The sequence below is a fragment of the Pristis pectinata genome, chromosome 6 (assembly GCF_009764475.1).
Source record: "Pristis pectinata isolate sPriPec2 chromosome 6, sPriPec2.1.pri, whole genome shotgun sequence".
NCBI lineage: Eukaryota > Metazoa > Chordata > Chondrichthyes > Rhinopristiformes > Pristidae > Pristis > Pristis pectinata.
The window spans coordinates 112,320,717-112,340,996 of record NC_067410.1 but is presented as its reverse complement, the minus strand read 5'-3'; the positions used below and the strand labels follow the sequence as shown (position 1 = coordinate 112,340,996).

General features: G+C 49.1%; 1 protein-coding gene across 1 annotated transcript in view; it reads right to left on the bottom strand.

Moving 5' to 3' along the window:
• slc2a2 (solute carrier family 2 member 2) overlaps window positions 1–20,280 on the bottom strand; it is a 96,563-nt gene that overhangs the window by 16,042 nt on the left and 60,241 nt on the right. The window contains exons 6-7 of the mRNA XM_052018940.1: window positions 18,772–18,934; window positions 8,145–8,332 (exon numbers count right to left, since the gene is read on the bottom strand). Coding sequence (XP_051874900.1) covers window positions 8,145–8,332; window positions 18,772–18,934 — 351 coding nt within the window. The remainder of the gene's footprint in view (window positions 1–8,144; window positions 8,333–18,771; window positions 18,935–20,280) is intronic.

Sequence of the window (20,280 nt, the reverse complement as noted above, 5' to 3'; positions counted from 1 at the left end):
CTATGCTGGCTCACAGAGCAATCCGATCCCCTCCACCAGTAACCTATCCTCCCCACATTCCCCCTAGATTCCACCACTCAAGTCACACGAGGGGCAAAAACAGAAAATGGAGAAAGGTTGACTGATGTCACTTCCCACAGACCCTGCCTGACCAGCCATTTAACCTACCAATCCACACACTGGGGGTCGTTTAACCTCCCAACCTGCACGTCTTTGGGATGTGGGAGGAAACCGGAGCACCCGGGGGAAACCCACGTGGTCACAGGGAGAACGTGCAAACTCCACACAGACAGCGCTGGAGGTCGGGATTGAACCCGGGTCTCTGGAGCTGTGAGGCAGCGGCTCTCTGCTTGCTGAGCCCCTGGAGTTCCAACTCTTACCCCTCAGATTTCCCCTGAGCACAGTTATCTCATGTAGTCTCCCCTATAACAGGGTGAGGCAAAAATGTTGTCTGTGTGGGCAATTCATGCAGTTCAGGTGGCCCTTGGTTGGCGGCAGCTAGCCTTTGAAGGGAGGGAGGGAGGGGGAGAGAGAGATACAGAGAGAGAGAGAGAGAGAGAGCGAGAGAGAGAGAGAGAGAGAGAGAGAGAGAGAGATAGACACACAGACAGACAGAGAGGCAGAGAAAGAGAGTGAAAGAGAGAGAGAGAGACAGAGAGACAGAGAGAGAGAGGCAGAGAGAGAGAGAGGGGGCAGAGAGAGAGAGAGATACAGACAGACAGAGAGAAAAAGAGACAGAGAGAGAGAAACTATTTGAATAATTGCGCTCAGTTTAGGTCCAGAGGTAAGAGTTGGAAATCTGAGGGTTAAGTTCTTCACGTGGAGGGTGCTGGGTATCTGGAATGACCTGCCAGAGGAGGCAGTGGAGGACACTTGGACAGTATTTGGATAGGCAAGGAGTAGAGGGGTACAGGCTTAATGCAGGGAAATGGGATTAGTGTAGATAGGTATCATGGTCAGCATGGACAAGATGGGCCGAAGGGTCCGTTTATGTGCTGTACCCTCCTACAATTCCATGACGACCTATTTCAATGTCACCACAGTTGAGTGAGCGGTCAGTTTACTCTGGTCCAGCCGGCAGAAATGGTCTCCGAGTCAGAGGTTGGACATTGCAGGCTCCACCCCAGGAACTTGTTCCAAGCTCTGCTACTGAGGGAGTGCTGCCTTACCGAAGGTGCCGTCCTTCAGCTGAGTGGTTGGAACCGAGGCCCTGCCTGGCCTCGCAGATGGGTGTAACAGGTCCCACATTCAAGGAGCAGGGGACATCCTCCTGGGAATCAGGGCCGATGTCCGTGCCTCACCCAACTTCACAAAGGCAGCTTATCCCATCATTCCCCGGCTGCTGCACGTGGGATCTTGCTGTGCAACAATTAGCCACTGTGTTTCTTGCATCGTCATTAGCAGCAAAGATAAAGGACTTCATTGGCTCTAAAGGTCTTTGGGATGTCCTGAGGCACTGAAGGTGTTACAATGTCTGTCTGTACTAACCTACCGATACTAATAAACACCTTCAATAAGTAACTTCATCATTTGCCAGTGGTCAAAGTTCTGAAGTAATTGATGAACGAAATATTTCTTCACCCAGAAATTGTTAAGCGGGATTGCACGGTAGTGTAGAGGTTAGCATAACGCTATTACAGTGCCAGCGACCTGGGTTTGTACGTTCTCCCCGTGTCTGCGTGGGTTTCCTCCGGGTGCTCCGGTTTCCTCCCACATTCCAAAGACGTACGGGTTAGGAAGTTGTGGACATGCTATGTTGGCACCGGAAGCGTGGCGACACTTGCGGGCTTCCCCCAGAACACTCTACGCAAAAGATGCATTTCACTGTGTGTTTTGATGTATATGTGACTAATAAAGAGATCTCATTGAACTGGATTGTGTAAGGGTTTTCAGTGCTATGGGGCCAGTAGTTGGATTGAGACTAAATAGACCCCACCAAGATGGACTGAATGGCCTTCTTCCAGATGGTAGATCCTTGCACTCCATGACCCAGGGGAAGGGGCATTCAGGGTCAGAGACAGAGCTGGTGAAGGAGCTGAAATAAATGAAATGGCTGGTTGTTCAGCCAGGGGAAGAATGAACCAATCACCGAATCCAGCCCCAGCACAATCACCCACATCGGTTTACAGCTGGAGTGATTTCACCCCCATTAATAGGTCAGATATGCAATCGTACATCAGCTAATTATTTACAGAAGATCATAAATCTTGTCAAACTCAGTCCTTTCACCTACTAAGCTCTGCACGTGGGCTTCTAACATCCCTGGAGTATCCATTTCAAACACTGGCAGTTCCAAAGGATCACTTCTCCGGGTAGGGATCGTACACCTGATCCCACAACCTGTGTCACCAGCACTGAAATGCCTGCAGAACTACACACAACTACAAATACATCCTGTTACATACATGGCTTTAAAAATCAGCTGTTAACATTAACCTTAGCTTTGTCACCCACCACAGTAGTCACAAACACACATTGTATCTGATCCCATGAACTCAATCACAACAATCTCTGGTTGCTTCTTAAGGCTCTCCATCTTTGTCTCTGCCCTCACTCTGTCTCACAAGCTGACTTCCTCTGGACACAGGGACTTTTCCTCTTTCCTACTGCCCTTCCTGAAAGCACAAAGTCGTCCCCACTGACCTTCTCTCCCTCTGTTGTCTCCAGTGCTCACTGTATAACTGTTCTCAGTCTCCATCATGTGGGGCTGATATCTGTCGGTCCATACCTACTGTAACATCTCTCATGGGATCTTCATTTCCACAGTGCAACTCAGTCCTCTCCTAAAGCACCCAGCTAAATCTGGCCTCGATCCAGGCCTCCTTAAACAACAGAAACCACGTCAAAAGCCTTGAGGTTCAAGGACAGCCTCTATCCTGCCATTATAAGACCATTGAATGGTCCCCTAGTACCACAAGATGACCTCACAATCTCCCTCGTTATGACCTTGCACCTTATTGTCTGCCTGCACTGCACTTTCTCTGTAACTGTAACACTTTATTCTGCATTCTGTTATTGTTTTCCCTTGTACTGCCTCAATGCTCTGTTGTGATGAAATGATCTGTATGGATGGCATGAAAAACAAAGTTTTTCACTGTACCTCGGTACACGGGACAATAATAAACCAATTTACCGATTTAATTTACCAATCTGGACTCTGCCACAACACTCGTGCACGCCCCCCTTCTGCAGCAGGGTCCTCCCTGCCGAGGGTAACTGATACCACACCGACACACAGCTTCTGCCTTCCACCTCACCTGCGGACCAGCCACTGCACTGAACCAGCTCCCTCCTACTACCCACATAGATCGCAGACTTGTCCCCTGAACTGCTTGTCAAATATTGTGAATATTTCCAGTGCTCCGAAAATCCAAGAGGCACCCTGGCCTCCGATTCCTCAGACTGGACAATCCTTCCCCCGGGACCTCTCAGCCTCTGGTCCGTCTGATACCTTTCTTTAGCAGGTTTGTTTCTCAGTCCCATGGTCAGTCCCACTGATCCCTTCTGATTGAGATTCATGTCCACCAGGGTGCAATGACAATAACAAACCAATACCAATGAAACAAGGGAAAACAATAACAGAATGCAGAATAAAGTGTTACAGTTACAGAGAAAGTGATGAGCACAAAACAACAGTGGTGCAAACTGAGGTAATGCAAAAAGTGACAGTAACGGAAGAGGTAGATTTAAGGGTCCGAGAATGTGGCAGCCCCACCGGGAGGGGATGTGAGAGAGGGGACTGGTTCAGGAGTCTGACAGCAGCGGGGAAGAAGCTGTTCCTGAGTCTGGACGTCTGGGCTTTCAAGCTCCTGTATCTTCTCCCAGAAGGTAGGAGAGAGAAATTGGAATAGCCAGAGTGACAGGTGTCCCTGATGACACTGTCAGCCCTCCTGAAGCAACGCACGGTGAAGGCGGACAGGATGGAAGGAAATTACGAGCCTGAGACGGACTGGGCAGTGTCTGCAGGTTCTGTCGGCCCAGAGCAGAGCAGTTGCCGTATCAGGCTTATAGAACTCATAGAGCACTACAGCACAGTACAGGTTCTTCAGCCCACAATGTTGCGCCGACATTTTATCCTGCTGTAAGATCTATCTAACCCTTCCCTCCCACATCGCCCCCCATTTCTCTATCATTCATTTGTCTATCTAAGAGTCTCTTAAATGCCCCTAATCTATCTGCCCCCACAACCTCTACTGGCAGTGAGTTCCACACACCCACCACTCTCTGTGTAAAAAACTTACCCCTGACATCCCCCTTATACCTTCCTCCAATCCCCTTAAAATTATGTCCCCTCGTGTTAGCCATTGTCGCCCTGGGAAAAAGTTTCTGACTGTCCACTCGATCTATGTCTCTTATCATCTTGTACACCTCTATCAGGTCACCTCTCACCCTCCTTCTCTCCAAAGAGAAAAGCCCGAGCTCACTCAACCTATCCTCATAAGACATGCTCTCCAATCCAGGCAGCATCCTGATAAACCTCTGCACCTTCTCTAAAGCTTCCACATCCTTCCTATAGTGAGGCGACTAGAACTGAACACAATACTCCCAGTGTGGTCTGACCAGAGTTTGACAGAGCTGCAACAGTACCTCGCGACTCCAGGCTGAGGTGTAACCTGTCAGGATACTTTGTAAAGTGCATCTGCAGAAGTTTGAGAGAATCCTCATGGACAAGCCGAACCTTCTCAGATACCTAAGAATGTAGATAAGTGGATGTGCTTTCTTTATTTGAAGGGACACCTACTGCCTTATATCTTGATGCTATTAAAATGCAGTACTTATTCATTTGTTGCATTGTCCTTCTCGTAGACAGCGCTACCAATCCCTGGCTTTGAGAAAAGCTCTTAACATCCTCCCCCTGACGTGGAAGGTATATTCATTGTTGGTGTTGCCAACTCAAATTCCAACCCACTTTCCCCTTCACTGCTGTGCTCGTTCACCACAGGCCTTGGCCCTCTCCTCCATGTCCTCAGCAGCAATGGCTACATTTGCCCCAGCCCAGAAAGACCCCGGAATTAGCTGCAAAGGCTCAGTCCTCACCCTGACCTTCATTGTCCTCCATCAGATGGACAGTTGTCAAATTCCATCTGCAATGTGCTCGCTGTTCTGGGCTTGGGAACATGCCTGAATGAACCTGCTTCACTGTCTTAATCACTATCTTCACACTGGATGTCCTCGCTGATGTTAATTCCAGTTTGCCTGAACTCTTGAAGCAAACCCATGACACTCAGTCTACAAAGGTAATTGCCCCTTTGTGCCTGTGCCTGATCAATCATTCACCAATCATTTCCTCTGGACCGTGGTGTAGCCCTTGGCTCCTACTCTGCTTTCACATGTCAAAGGCAATATTTGAAGACTATAAGACCATAGACCAGAAGACCAGAAGACCAAAGAGCAGAATTAGGCTATTCGGCCCATCGGATCGGCTTCGTCATTTGATCATGGTTGGTTTGTTTTTCCCTCTCAACCCCATTCTCAAGACCTTTGAAGCCAGTAGATTAAAGTGCCTCTGGCAGGTCTGTACAACGGCCTTGTAAGAGACCTCACTCTGGTTCCTGTCTCTTGCAGACTTCCTGACGTTTTAAATATTTCCAGCCATAAAACCAGTGACACAGTTGCTCCCCATCCCTCGCACATGGCCTCCTTTCTCTGTTCTGTCGTAGAGTCACAGAGTTGGGATCAACCTAGATGGGGATCTTCATTGGCATGGACCAGTTGGGCTGAGAGGCCTGTTTCCGTGCTGTGTGACTCTAATGCAGCAGGGAAACAGGCCCTTCAGCCCAACTGGCCCATGCCAGCTAAGATTCCCATCTAAGCTCATCCCATCTGCCTGCATTTGGCCCACGTCCCACTCAACCTTTCCTATCCATGTACCTATCCAAGTGTCTTTTAGATGATGTTAGTGTACCTGCCTCACCCTCTTCCTCTGGCAGCTCGTTCCATGTACTGACCACCCTCTGGGTGAAGAAGTTGCCCCTCAGGTTCCTATTCAATCTCACCCCTCTCACCTTAAACCTGTGCCCTCTAGTTCTCAATTCCCAACCCAGCAAAAAGACTGTGTACATTCACCCTATGCCCCTCACAATTTTATACACCTCTATAAATAATATCACCCCTCATTCTCCTATGATCCAATGAAAACAGCTCTAACCTGTTCAATCTCTCTCCATAACTCAAGGCAACATCCTTGTAAATCTTTTCTTGTAAGTATTCCAAATGTGGCTTCACCAGCATCTTGGAAAACTGCAACATAACATCCTAACTCCTATACTCAGTGTCCAGACTGATGAAGGCCAGTGTGCCAAACGCCTTCTTCACCACCCTGTCCACCTGCGACGCAACTTCCAGGGACACCACTTCCCCAATAAGTTTGATGAGACTCTTCGCCCACAGGAAGATTTCTCCTCAACTTCAAGCCTGATTACCACCCTGCTACTCCCTCAAGCAACAACACCCCAAACACACTGCTTTGCTAGGTTCCTTGATACTGCCAACGAGTAAGACAAATCTTCCTCCTCTGAGGCAGTCTGTTATTTTCGAGGATGACTTCCATTCATTCCGGTTCTGTGGGAATTCTGAGACCAATGTGGGAATCACAGATAGGGTCGGTGATGTCTGACAGGGTAGGTGAGGTGATCCACTCGTTCCACTATCTACATGGGCCTCTGTGTGTGCTCCCAATGCACAAACCCAAGGTTCTCAATAGCATCCCAAAAGTTCCTTCTTTACTTTGAGTGGTCATAGGCAGTGTCAGTAGAGATGTTGCATCTATTAAAGGAAGCTTTGGGCACATCCTTCCTGTCCACCTGGTAAACTCTTCCCACAACTGAGCTCGGAATAGAGCAGGTCGGGAGTTGGTGACCCAGAACAACACTGGTGACCCAGAGTAACTCAGGCCTCAGTGCTGAGGATGTTGGCCTCAGAGAAGGTGCTGGTGTTGGTCACTTTTACAGTGCCTTGAGGTGTCCACTGCAGGTAGTCCAGGTCTCAGAAGCCTACAGAGGGCAGGATTCACTGCTACCCAGTGGACCATGAGTCTTCTGCCAGGTCTGAGCTCGCGATCTTCAAACACATCTCTTATCTCCTCAACTGACCAAAGACTGAGCTGCCGTACTGAAGGCGGTGGTGGATTTCATCATCGAAGGCCACCTTCACCGAGGTCGCTCCCGAGACGTGGGCTGGTCTGTTTCTCATCACAAACCTTTCTCATTGGAGGGCAGTGTGGTGCAGAGGGCTGTGGTGGCAGAGGACCTTGGTCTTGTGGATGCAGAGTGTCAGGCCCCTCCTCTCTTAAGCTTCGAAGAGCAAGTTAGAGATCAGCATCTGAGAGCATGCAACGCAAGGAGCATCAGTAGACAGCAGCTTGATGACTAAGCTTCAGTGACCTTAGTCCTGGAGTGGGGTTTGAACAGTTTCCCATCAGACCTGAAGGTTAGCTCCACTACTGCAAGAAGTTTATTGGAGGCAAGGTGCAGTGTTGTGGTGAAAAGCACTGAGAAAAGTGTTGGGACGACGACACAGCCTGGTGTGACTCCAGTCTTCACTGCCGATGGTCCTGTCTGTAGACCTGTTGTTAACGTCATGCTTGCATGCCATCTTGGAGCAAGTATAAAACAGAGACCAATTCCTGGTGGGCAGCCGAATTTGAGGAAGGCATTCCACGGTTGCTCCTGATTGATGGAGCAAAGTCTTCAGTGACGCAGGAGGACGTGTATAGGGGCTGGTGCTCCTGCCTGCATTTGTCTTGAAGTTATGGAGCAGTGAAGATCATGTCCACCGCCTCTCTGGATGGACGGAGTCTGACGGTGTTTCGGAGCATCGTACAGGGACAAGGAGAGTGGATCGGGAGGAAAAGAATCGATCAGAGGGGGCAAGAAGGATTGATCGAAGGGGGGGAGGGTCGACTGTTGCCTTAAAAGTGGAACTGGACAGACACAATGGAGAGAATAATTTGCTGGGCAATGGAGGAGCCAGGAATGAGCCTGTGCTGAGATTGGGCAACCAGGAATGAGGATGGTCTTGGGCTGAATGGCCTTGTCTTGCAACTCTACAGAGTGCGTCGGAGTGTGGGTCTGGACTGTACCCTGTGCAGGGGATTCCAGACACGGAGTCCCAGACCCTGCAGTAAATGGGAAGATTTCACTCACCGCATTGATGCCAGAGAACTGCTGGGAGACATGTAGCATCAGAGCCACGATGATGGGTTGCCGGTAGCTGGAGGAGCAGAACAGCTGCACGATGGAAACCTTGGGCTCCTTCTCGATCTCCTCCTTCTCCTTCTTCATCTCCGCAATCTGCTTGTCAGTGTCGGATGTTCCGAGGAGTCTGCGCAGACCTGCAAAGTGGACAACTCAGCCCCAGCTCACGGAGGGGACCTGCAGAGGTTCTAACACTGGCCAGGTACTGTCCTACACATCTGAGAACTGCTGCCACTGCCCTCCAGTGGAACGTCTCACCTGGCAGATGACTCTTCCAGCCATTCCATGTTCCCCCAGTACTGCCTCTCCCACAGTGCAGCACAGAACTACTCTTCCTGCAGTTCGAAAGTCCCCTAACACTGCCTCTCTGACAGTGCAGCACTCCCTTAGTACCACCCCTCACACGTGTGACCCTCCCTCAATACTGCCTCTCCCACAGTGACCCTCCCTACCATCCCGTCACAGTGTGACCCTCCGTCAGTACTGCCCCTCCCTCAGTACTGCCTCTCCCAGTGTGACCCTCTCAGTACTGCCTCTCCCACAGACTCTCCCTCAGTACTGTCCCTCCCACAGTGTGACCCTCCCTCAGTACTACCCCTCCCACAGTGTGTTGCTCCCTCTCCACAGCATCTCTGAAAGTGCTGGGTAGCTCTTTTACAATCTGCATGGAGATGAGGCTCTGATTCTTTGATTCCATGAAGAAGAGCAGGGAGGTTTCTCTGTTTTCCTCCCAAATTTATTCCTCAATCAATATTGCAAAGACAGGTTACCCAGTCCCTATCAGCTTGCTGTTTATGGGATCTTTCTTTAACAATGAGTCCATGTGAAAAAGCTTTTCATTGGCAGTGAAGTGGTTTGGAGTGTGAAGGGACCCATAACAAAGCCAGTCTGTATTCCCCACCCAGAATACCATCTCAGTGGGAATCACGTGAGGTGCTGGCAGAGAGAAACCGGGAATATTTAAATATTCAAGGAGTGAAGAGGGTGGATGGACTCAAGACTGAGACAAATGAAAAATGTTGCAAATGCTGGGAAGTTGAAAAATGAAACAGAATATATCGGAAATAGTCAGCAGGTCAGGCAGCATCTGTGGAGGGAAAAACAAGAGCTAATGTTTCATGATGCTGAAATCGCATCAGAACTGGGAAAAGTTTTAAATAAGCAGATTTGAAGTTGTAGGGAAATGGTGGAGTGATGGGGAATGTGCAGGGCTGGGAGTGGTAAATTGGTTTATTATTGTCACATGTACTGAGGTCCAGTGAAAAGCTTTGTTTTGCCTGTCATCCATACAGATCATTTCATCACATCAGTGCATCGAGGTAGTACAAGGGAACACTATAACAGAATGCAGAATAAAGTGTTACAGTTACAGAGAAGGTGCAGTGCAGACAGACAATAAGGTGTAAGGCCACGATGAGGTAGATTTTGAGGTCAAGAGTCCATCTTATTATATTAGGGGACCAATCAATAGTCTTATTACAGCGGGATAGAAGCTGTCCTTGAGCCTGGTGGTACGTGCTTTCAGGCTTCTGTATCCTCTGCCCGATGGGAGGGGGGAGAAGAGAGAATATCTGGGGTGGGTGGGGGTCTATGACTATGCTGGCTGCTTTACCGAGGCAGCGAGAAGTGCAGACAGAGTCCGTGGAGGGGAGGCTGGTTTCCATGATATGCTGAGCTGTGTTCCCAACTCTCTGCAGTTTCTCGTGGTCATGGGCAGAGCAGTCGCCGTCCCAAGCTGTGATAGCCATTGCTAATAGTTGGGACTCTACAGCTTTCAATAAGGGATGCCGTTACCTGTAGTTTACTTCAGTGAACAGCAACACCCATATCCCCTCCAGTGGGAATGCACTGCTGGGAGTGGGGGTGGGGGTGGAGGCAGATACAATAGAGGGGCTTAAGAAGCTCTTAGTTAGGCACAGCAATGTGCAGAGATTGGAGAGATATGGACACTGTGCAGGCAGAAGGGATTAGTTTAGTTAAGCATTTAATCACTAGTTTAATTAGTTCAGCACAACATGGTGGGCCGAAGGGGCTGTTCCTGTGCTGTACTGTTCTGTGTTCTAAGGCAGCAGATCATTCTATCGACAAACTCTTCTATCATGCATCACTTTCACCCTCTGCCCAATAGGGCGTGCAGTGGTTCAGTCACTGGAAGGGTAGTCCAGAGAGCAGGACTACTGATCTAGAGACAAGAGATCAGGTTCCTGCAATGGCATCTGGGGAATTTAAATTCAGTTCATTAAATCGTCAGGAATTTAAACCAGGACTGGCCTTGGTGTGGAGTGTGGTGGTGGAGCTGGGATAGAGCGGGTCCCGTCTCAGTGGTTCCACCTTCAGCCCTCGTCCTTCTCGGTGACAGAGCTGCAGGGGACCTCCACCAACCGCACGTTTCCATTCTCGTCTCACACCATCTTAACTTGGAAGCAAGCCACCAGTCTTTCACCATCACCTGGTCTAAATCCGGGCACTCCCTCCCCAGCGGCACTGTGAACACCTCCACCAGAAGTGGTTAAGAGGGCAGCTCACTCCCACCCTCTTGAGGGCAGTCAGGGACAGGCAATAAATGCTGGCCTTGACACTGATGACCAGACCCCACAAATGTGAAAATGAACCTGGGACGGTTTCTTGTCTGCCTGATAAATGATCATGTACACACACACTCACACACACACACACACAAGCACACACGGAAAAGCACACACTCTCTGACTCATGTGTGCGTACCTTAATTGAGACCAAGTTCTTTTCATAAGTTTTGCCCCACCCTCTTTCTTACCTTTGACAAGCCCCCATGCTCAGCCAATCAGAGCTAAGAGTACAGATCGACAGAGATTCTGATAACTAACCAAACTGCCCTGCTAGTATGACGCACTCTCGACGCATTCAGCTAACCCAGGCCCAAGTCATCGCCATGGCAACTGTCACCAACACGGATTTAAAGTTTCAAAATAAATGTTGAGTGCCGAAGGATAATTGCTGTTTATAGAGTGCCGGGGAGTGATTGCCATTATAAATGTTCAAACCAATGTTCTGAGCTCCTTCCCTGAGAGGGTTCCTGCTGAGTTCACCCGCCCTGTTTCCCAGGGACACTGACTCATTCCGTGTTTCCACGGAAGCCACAGCTCTCTGCAGTTTCTGCCAAACAGATTGGAAAGGAGCCAAATATTTCATCAGAACAAGAACAAAAAATGCTGTAAACACTCAGCAGGTCAGACAGCATCTGTGGGGAGAGAAACCGAATCAACATTTGATGACCAATGACCACATGTTTTAACAGGAGGTCATCCAGTGAAACATTGACTCAGTTCCTCTCCCCATAGATGCTGCCTGAGCTGCTGAATGTTTCCAGCATTTTCTGTTTTTATTTCAGATTTCTGGCATCTGCAATGCTTGGCTTCACATCAGAGATCAATCTTAAAACTGCCGCCCCCTTCCCACTCCACAGAGCTCTCTCCCCATCCCTCAGAGTACTTCACAGCTCTGGCTAGTTTCACTGCTGTCATTTCCAGGAAATTAATTCCTAGTTACGATAGTAAGGTTTAAGAGGTATTCAGACAGACATATGAACAGACAGGGAATAGAGGGATACAGACAATGTGCAGGCAGATGGCATCATGGTTGGCACAGACACTGTGGGCTGAAGGGTCTGTTCCTGTGCTGTACTGTTGCATGCTTCACGTTCAATTTTAAATTCTGAGGCTGATTGGCCGAATCTCTCCACCTTACATGAGAGCTTCTTGGCAGTGTCCTGTTTTGTGTAACTCAGACACCTTCGACACTGAACCAGTGGGTAGCTACAAGAAAGCTCACCAGCACCTCTACATCCTCAGGAGGCTAAAGAAATTCGGCATGTCCCCTTTGACACTCACCAACTTTTATCAATGCACCATGGAAAGCATCCTATCCAGGTGCATCAGGGCTGGGTACAGCAACTGCTCTGCCCGTGACCGCAAGAAGCTGCAGACAGTTGTGGACACAGCCCAGCGCATCACGGAAACCAGCCCCTCCTCCATGCACTCTGTCTACAATTCTCGCTGCCTTGGTGAAGCAGCCAACATAATCAAAGACCCCACCCACCCGGGTCATTCTCTCTTCTCCCCTCTCCCATCAGGTAGAAGATACAGGAGCTTGAGGGCACGTCCCACCAGGCTCAAGGACAGCTTCTACCCTGCTGTTATAAGAATACTGAACGGTCCCCTAGTATGATAAGATGGACTCTTGACCTCACAATCTACCTCATTATGGCCCTTGTACCTTATTGTCTGCCTGCACTGCACTTACTCTGTGACTGTAACACTTTATTCTGCATCCTGCTATTGCTTTACCTTGTACAATATAAGCCAGATCAGCCACAATCAGCTATTGGCAGGCACGGTAGTGTAGTGGTTAGCGTATGCTATTACAGCGCCAATGACCCGGGTTCAATTCTGGCCGCTGTCTGTAAGGAGTCTGTACGTTCTCTCCATGTCTGCGTGGGTTTCCTCCGGGTGCTCCAGTTTCCTCCCACATTCCAAAGACGTACGGGTTGTGGGCGTGCTATGTTGGCATCGGAAGTGTGATGACATTTGTGGGCTGCCCCCAGGACACTCTACGCAAAAGATGCATTTCACTGTGTGTTTCAATGTACATGTGAGTAATAAAGAAATCTTATCTTATTGAATGGCAGAGCAGGGTCGACGGGCCAGATGGCCTCCTCCTGCTCCTATTTCTTATATTACTACCTCAATGCACTGTTGTCATGAAATGATCTGTATGGATGGCAGGTAAAACAAAGTTTTTCACTGTACCTCGGTACATGTGACAATAATAAACCAATTTACCGACTTATCCTCAATTCCTCCACAGAAGGAGCAGTCAATCCATGTACGGGGATTCAACTCAGAATAAGATTAACACTTACGATCTGGGAGCAAGTGTAGCAGGCAAGTCCCCCAAGGCACCTCGCACACCCATAAACCAGACAGAACTTCTCATCCAGTCACACAAGAAGTTTAACGGAGAAGAGAGTAGCAGGGAGGTTTGGGGTGGTGGGGTTGGGGGGGGGGGGGGAGGGATTTCAGAGCCCAGGCAGCTGAAGGGGTAGAGTAACTGACACTGGGGATGATCACAAGGGGCAGATGCAGGAGGCAGGCGTTTGGTTCCTCGACCCTGTTCCACAATTGAAACAAAATCATGGCTCTGATCTCTGCCTCTCCTCCTCTTTCCAACCTGCTCCCCATGACCTTTCTCTCCCTGGAGATCAAAATCTGCCTGAGTCAGCCTTGCCTGGATCAGATTTCCCCCTCCACACACTCTGTGGCGGGGAATTACAAAGATTCACAATCCTCTCCGAGAAATAAATTCCTCCTTAGCTCCATATTAAATAGTGCCCCCCTCCCTGGCTCTAGATACCTAGATACCCCCCACATGGGGAAACATCCTCTCAGCAACCACCCTGTGAAACCCCCTTAGAATCTTATGTTTTACTCTTCCAAACTCCACAGAGTGCAGGCCAAACCTGCTCAACCTCTCTTCATACATTTAACCCCCTCACCTCAGTGAATTCTCTGCACTGCCTCCAACACAAGAACTCTCTTCATTAAATAAGGAGTATTATTTACCTTCCTTGTACGGCCTCACACATACACTGACATATACTCGTGCACAGACAGACACAAACACTGACATACACTCCCATACAAACACACACTGATGCATACACACACCGACACACACAAACATACCTCTACACACACACCAACACCAATGGAGGTTTGTAAAACCATGAGGGGCATAGATAGGGCGAGTGGTCTTTATTCCAGGTTTGGGGAATCAAAAAAGGACATAGTTTTAAGATTAGAAGTGAAAGGTTTTAATAAGAACCTGAGGGGTAACTTTTTTTTTTACACAGGGGTTAGTAGATATATGGAACCAGCTGCTGGAGGACATTAGGTACATGTACATTAGGTACATTTAAGAAGTATGTGGACAGGTATGTGGATGACAGGATGTGGGCCAAGGGCTGGGAAATGGGATTAGCTTGAATATACATCTTGGTTCCAATGGACACGTGTGGGCTGAAGGGCCTTGCTCCGTGCTGTATGTAGTGTAGCGGTTAGCGTAATGCTTTACAGCACCAGCAACCCAGGTTCAATTCCGGCCGCTGTCTGTAAGGAGTTTGTATGTTCTCCCCGTGTCTGCGTGGGTTTCCTCCGGGTGCTCCGGTTTCCTCCCACATTCCAAAGACATACAGGTTAGGAAGTTGTGGGCACGCTATGTTGGCGCCAGAAATGTGGCGACACTTGCGGGCTGCCCCCAGAACACTCTACGCAAAAGATGCATTTCACTGTGTGTTTCGATGTACGTGTGAGAAATCTTATTATATCTATGACTCTATTTTACACACACACACATGGATATACACAACCAGACTGACACACATATGTAAACATATAACCAGAGACACACAAACACACAGAAATGTACTAGCAAATACTCAGACAATACTGACATACACATTTACACAAGGCAGTCATACACAGACACACTAAGAACCAGGCAGACACAAGACAGACAGACTCATGCACTTCCCCAGTCACAACCCCCTCCCCCCCACAGACACACCTTCCAGTCACACCCCCACAGACACACCCCCACACACCCACAGACACGCACATGCTTTATTTAATTTACGCCCCACCCTCTGTCCTAACCTGACGAGCCCTCATGTTCAGCCAATCAGGAGCACGCAATATCAGTGGTGTGAGTGACTCATCACTCTGTTCATGAACCTGCTTAACCCCGGATATCCACCATCACCATGGCAACCTTCACTAATCCGGTTTTATACTTTCAAAAGAAATCTTTAGTGTTCAAGAATAATTGCTGTTTATTGGACTCCTGGGGCCTGATTGCCATTAATAAATGTTCAGAGGATTCTGTGAGCTTTATACAGGTTCAAGACTCATTGTCAGCCTTTGCTGCTCCGAGTTTCGCTCTCCCCTCCCTGCCTCCTGAGGGCGAAGATTCATGATGCTGCATAACCCAGTGAGAGCCAATGCTCCTCTGCCCAGTCCCTGCCTATCGTACAGATGTGGTGAAAGCAGGATACCCAATGTTACATTGGAGCTAAATTTTAAATGTACCACCCTCTGCTGAATCCTCATGTTAAAGGAATATTTCGCATCTACCACGGGCAGAAGGTACAGAAGCCTGAAGTCCCACACCACCAGGTTCAAGAACAGTTACCATTCGGTTCTTGAACCAACCAGCAAAACTCTAATCACTACCTCAGTTTGGCAACACTGTGACCACTCTGATCACTTTGCACTAAAATGGACTTCATTTTTTTTAATTCTAATTGTGTTTTTTTCTTGTAAAAATTGTATAATTTATGTCTTCCTTGTAAATGCTGCTTACATGATGCTATGTGCCTGTGATGCTGCTGCAAGTAAGTTTTTCATTGCACCTGTGCACACATGGACTTAAATTTAAATTTTTAAATTTTACTTACAGCATGGTAACAGGCCCTTCCGGCCCAACGAGTCCACGCCACCCATTGTAAACCCAATTAACCTACCCGTACGTCTTTTGCAATGTGGGAGGAAACCGGAGCACCCGGAGGAAACCCACGCAGACACGGGAGAACGTATAAACTCCTTACAGACAGTGACGGGAATCGAACCCTGATCGCTGGCACTGTAATAGTGTCGCGCTAACCGCTACACTACCGTGCCGCCCCATGTACTTGTGCACATGAAAATAAATTCGACTTTGACTTTACTATCATTGGCTTATTATTGTCACATGTACGGAAATACAGTGAGAAGATTTGCCTGCGTGCCATCCCGACAGATCAATCCATATATAAGTACATCGAGGTCATACAAAAAGAAAACAGAATGCAGGATATAGTGTTACAGCTACAGAGAAAGTGCAGGCAGACAATAAGGTGCAAGGGCAACGATGAGGTAGATTGTGAGGTCAAGAGTTCATCTTTAATGTACAAGAGGTCAGTTCAAGACTCATAACAGCGGGACAGAAGCTGTCCTTGAGCCTGGTGGTACGTGTTCTAAAGCTTTTGTATCTTCTGCCTGATGAGAGGGAGGAGAATGACCTGCAGGTTGGTGGTTTAATTGGTCACAGTAAGTTCTCCCTCGTGTGTTGGTGTGTGGGAGAATATGGGGAGAGTTGACAGGAAGGTGGAGCGAATAAAAAAAGTGGAATTCATGTAGGATTAGTGTCCAGGAGCAGGTGATGGTCAGTGAGGATGTTGTGGGCCAAAGGGCCTGTTTCCGCGCTGTGTATCCCTATGTGTCTATCGCACTGTAATTCCCTCTTTCCCACTCCGGGCTTCCTCTATCCCCTAAAAAATCCAATGGTTCAGGAATGTTACCACAGATGGAGCCAAGAGGTTGGGACAAACCTCTGGGCACGGCCACACAGGCCATTCTCAGGCTTTCTGAATCCTACAACAGGAGTTGCACCCAGCAAGCGGACTTGAGAGGCCTGGCAGAGCCCTGGCTTGCAATTGTTGGATTCCCCCAAACACCTCGGGTGTTGGAAACTCCAAACAGGCACGCAACAGTGCAAACGGGGGGTAGTGTGGGCGGGAAGAGGAGGAGTGGACTCTCAGGGCAAGATCACTGCATCTTCAGGCAGCAGACAATGAACCGGTTCTCCCCCTCCCACACTCAGTCCATGCCATTGGCTTCCACAGCCTGTCAGGAGAATCGGGGAAAGGTCCAAGGTCACAACTTGCTCTGGGAGCAGGAGGTCGCTGAATTCAGGGGCGATATGGTTGACCACCTGCACTTGTGGTGATGGTCCTCACTGGTCAGTGACAAAGTGGTGGCACTACCGGTGCAGTGATCCAGACATCAGGCCCGATGACATGGAAACACGAGTTCGATTCCCACCACAGCAGCTGGTCAACTTAAATCCAGTCACTTCCGCAAGCAAGGACAGGCAGACTGGTGTCAGGAATGGTCACCCCCACTGTGGGTCCAGGAAGAAATTCCTCTATCCTATTTGTGACACTGGACCCACAGCTCAGCTACTCAGTCAGTTCAAGGGTAATCAAGGGTAAATAAATGCTGGCCTTGCCTGCTATGACCATGTCCAAAGACTGAGGCTAAAAGTAAAATCTATTTACTATGGTCGCAGACTTTTTCCCAGCGTGGGGGAGTCTAAAATTAGAACTTAAGGTGAGAGGGGAAAGATCTAAAGAGCATCCGAGGGGCCAGTATTTCACACAGAGGGTGGTGGGTATATGGAACGAGCTGCCAGAGGAAGTGGTGGAGGCGGGTACAATTACAATGTTTGGACAGGTACATGGATAGGAAAGGTTTAGAGGGATGTGGGCCAAACAGGCAAATGGGCTGTCTAGATTTGTCGACTTGGTCAGCATGGACGGGTTGGGCCAATGGGCCTGTTTCTGTGCTGTATAACTCTATGACTCTGATAGGTAATTCAGAGGAGGTTCACTTGGATGATCCCAGATATGGAGGGATTGTCTTATGAGGAAAGGTTGAACAGAGTTTAGAAGATTGAGAGGGATCTTATTGAAATTGGTAAGATTCTCAGGGGCCGGGTCAGGGTAAATTCTGGGCGGGTATCTCCCATCATGGGGAGAGTCCAGAACCAGAGGATCCAGTCTCAGAATAAGGGGGCACCCACTGAAGACTTGAGAAGAGGAAGTATTTTTTCTCCCAGATGTTTATGAGCCTGTGGTTAAATGGCTGGAAGTTGTTCAGATTTTCAATCATTATTGGAATCGAGATTACGGGGGGAAGGGTGGGAGAGAGAACAAGGAAGGTTGGATCAGCCACGACCTTTTTTGAACGATGGAGCAGGGGTGAAGGAGCTGGAAGGCCGAACTCCTGTTGAGCACAGTAGTGTAGTGGTTAGCGTAATGCTATTACAGCGCCAACGACCCGGGTTCAATTCCGGCCACTGTCTGAAAGGAGTTTGTACGTTCTCCCAGTGTCTGTGTGGGTTTCCTCCGGGTGCTCCGGTTTCCTCCCACATTCCAAAGACGTACGGGTTAGGAAGTTGTAGGCAAACTATGTTGGCGCCGGAAGCGTGGCGACACTTGCGGGCTGCCCCCAGAACACTCTACGTAAGAATTGCATTTCACTGTGTGTTTCAATGTACATGTGACTAATAAAGAGATCTTATCTTATCTTATGTTGTGCGGCCTTCTGGTCACCATTGTAAATATGGGGAAGACAACAGCTAAATGTGCACAGAACCAGATCCCAACAACAGCAGCATGAAGATGGGGGTCCCCTGCATAAGGTAGACTCTTGACCTCACGATCTACCTCGTTGTGACCTTGCACCTTATTGTCTGCCTGCACTGCACTTTCTCTGTAACTGTAACACTTTATTCTGCATTCTGTTATTGCTTTCCCTTGTACTACCTCAATACACTTTTGTAATGAAATGATCTGTATGGATGGCACGCAAAATGATGTTTTCCACTGTACCTCGGTACACGGGACAATAATAAACCAATTCACCGACTTACCCTGGACCTCTCGGGGTTACGTTCCCACACCCCTGCCTCCACCCCCCGCCGATCACCCTTCACTCACCCTTCCTGGCTGCCTCTTCCCTGCCGAGCTTTATGTAGAGGTAGCGCGGACTTTCAGGGCAGAAGGGCAGGAGGATGGTCTGCAGGATGGCTGGTGCGCCCGACAGCCCGAGAAGCAGTGGCCACAGCCGGTCGTTCCCCAGCAGGAAGCTCAGACCAATCACCTGCCGCAGGCAGAAGGAAAGGTAAGTCACCCCACAGGACGCCCCAGAATGTTTCACAGCCGATGACCACCGTTAATGCGAGGCCTTGGGGACCGTTCCTGTGTTGCACTGTAACATGCAGTCACTGACATAATGTCGGAAACGTGGCAACCGATCTGTGCACAGCAGGATCTCACAATGAGGTGATGGTGACCAGATGTGCTGTTACAGTGAGTCCGGTTGAAGGATAAATATTGGACCCAGGACACAGGGGAGAACTCCAGCACCATCAGGACCTTCGAGTTTATAAAGGTTCATAAAATCATGAGGGCCTTGCACAAGGTGACAAAACATGATGATGCTGGAGGAACTCAGCAGGCCAGGCAGTATCCGTGGAGAAAAACAGGCGGTCAACGTTTCGGGTCAGGACCCTCCTTCAGGGCAAGGTGGATGGTCACTGCCTTTTTCCCCAGGGTAGGGGAGTCTAAAACTAGACGGCATAAGGTGATGAGGGGGAAGATTTAAAGGGGACGTGAAGGGGGAGGTTTTCACACAGAAGGTGGTGGGTATGTGGGATTGGTAGAGGCGGGTACAATTAATGGACCAGTAGAGACACAAGAGACGGCAGACATTGGAATCTGGAGCAACAAACAATCTGCTGGGGGAATTCTGCAGTCGAGCAGCATCTGTTGGGGGGAAGGAATTGTCGATGTTCGGATTGAAACGTGGCATCAGGACTGATGTAGGGTCTTGACCTGAAGTGCCAATTCCTTTCCCTCCACAGATGCTGCTCGACCTGCTGAGTTCCTCCAGCAGATTGTTTGTCGTACTTAGGTGGACATGAGTCAAATGCAGGTACGTGGGACTAGTTCAGATTAGCAGCATTGTCGGAATGGGGTAGTTGAGCCAAAGGGCCTGTTTCCCTGCTGAATACCTCTATGTGATCTTCCCATCCCAAGGGGTGCTGAGATCTTCATCTAACCTCAGCCAATGGAAGAGCTTCAGGATGCTGATCTTCTGCCTGTACCTGACCTCGTGCACGAGGATTGGACAAGTCCCCAGGCTCCACACAGCCCACATCTTCCCTTCCATCTCCCAAAGCCAACCTCACAGCCTGAAGGCAGTCCATCAAAACCAGAACAACTCAGGACATTACAGGGTCAACGGGCTGCAAGGCCTCGTCCACCCTGCAAGATCCCAAGGATAATTAAATGCCTCCCCCGCCTCCCCACCTGACAAAATGTGAGCCACATGGACTGAATTCCCTTCACCATCACTCTCACAAGGGCTACTAGGCCGTTCAGCGCTATCCATGTCCGATGAATGAAAACGCTCGAGCGAGCAGCTAACCACTAATTCCTCAGAGA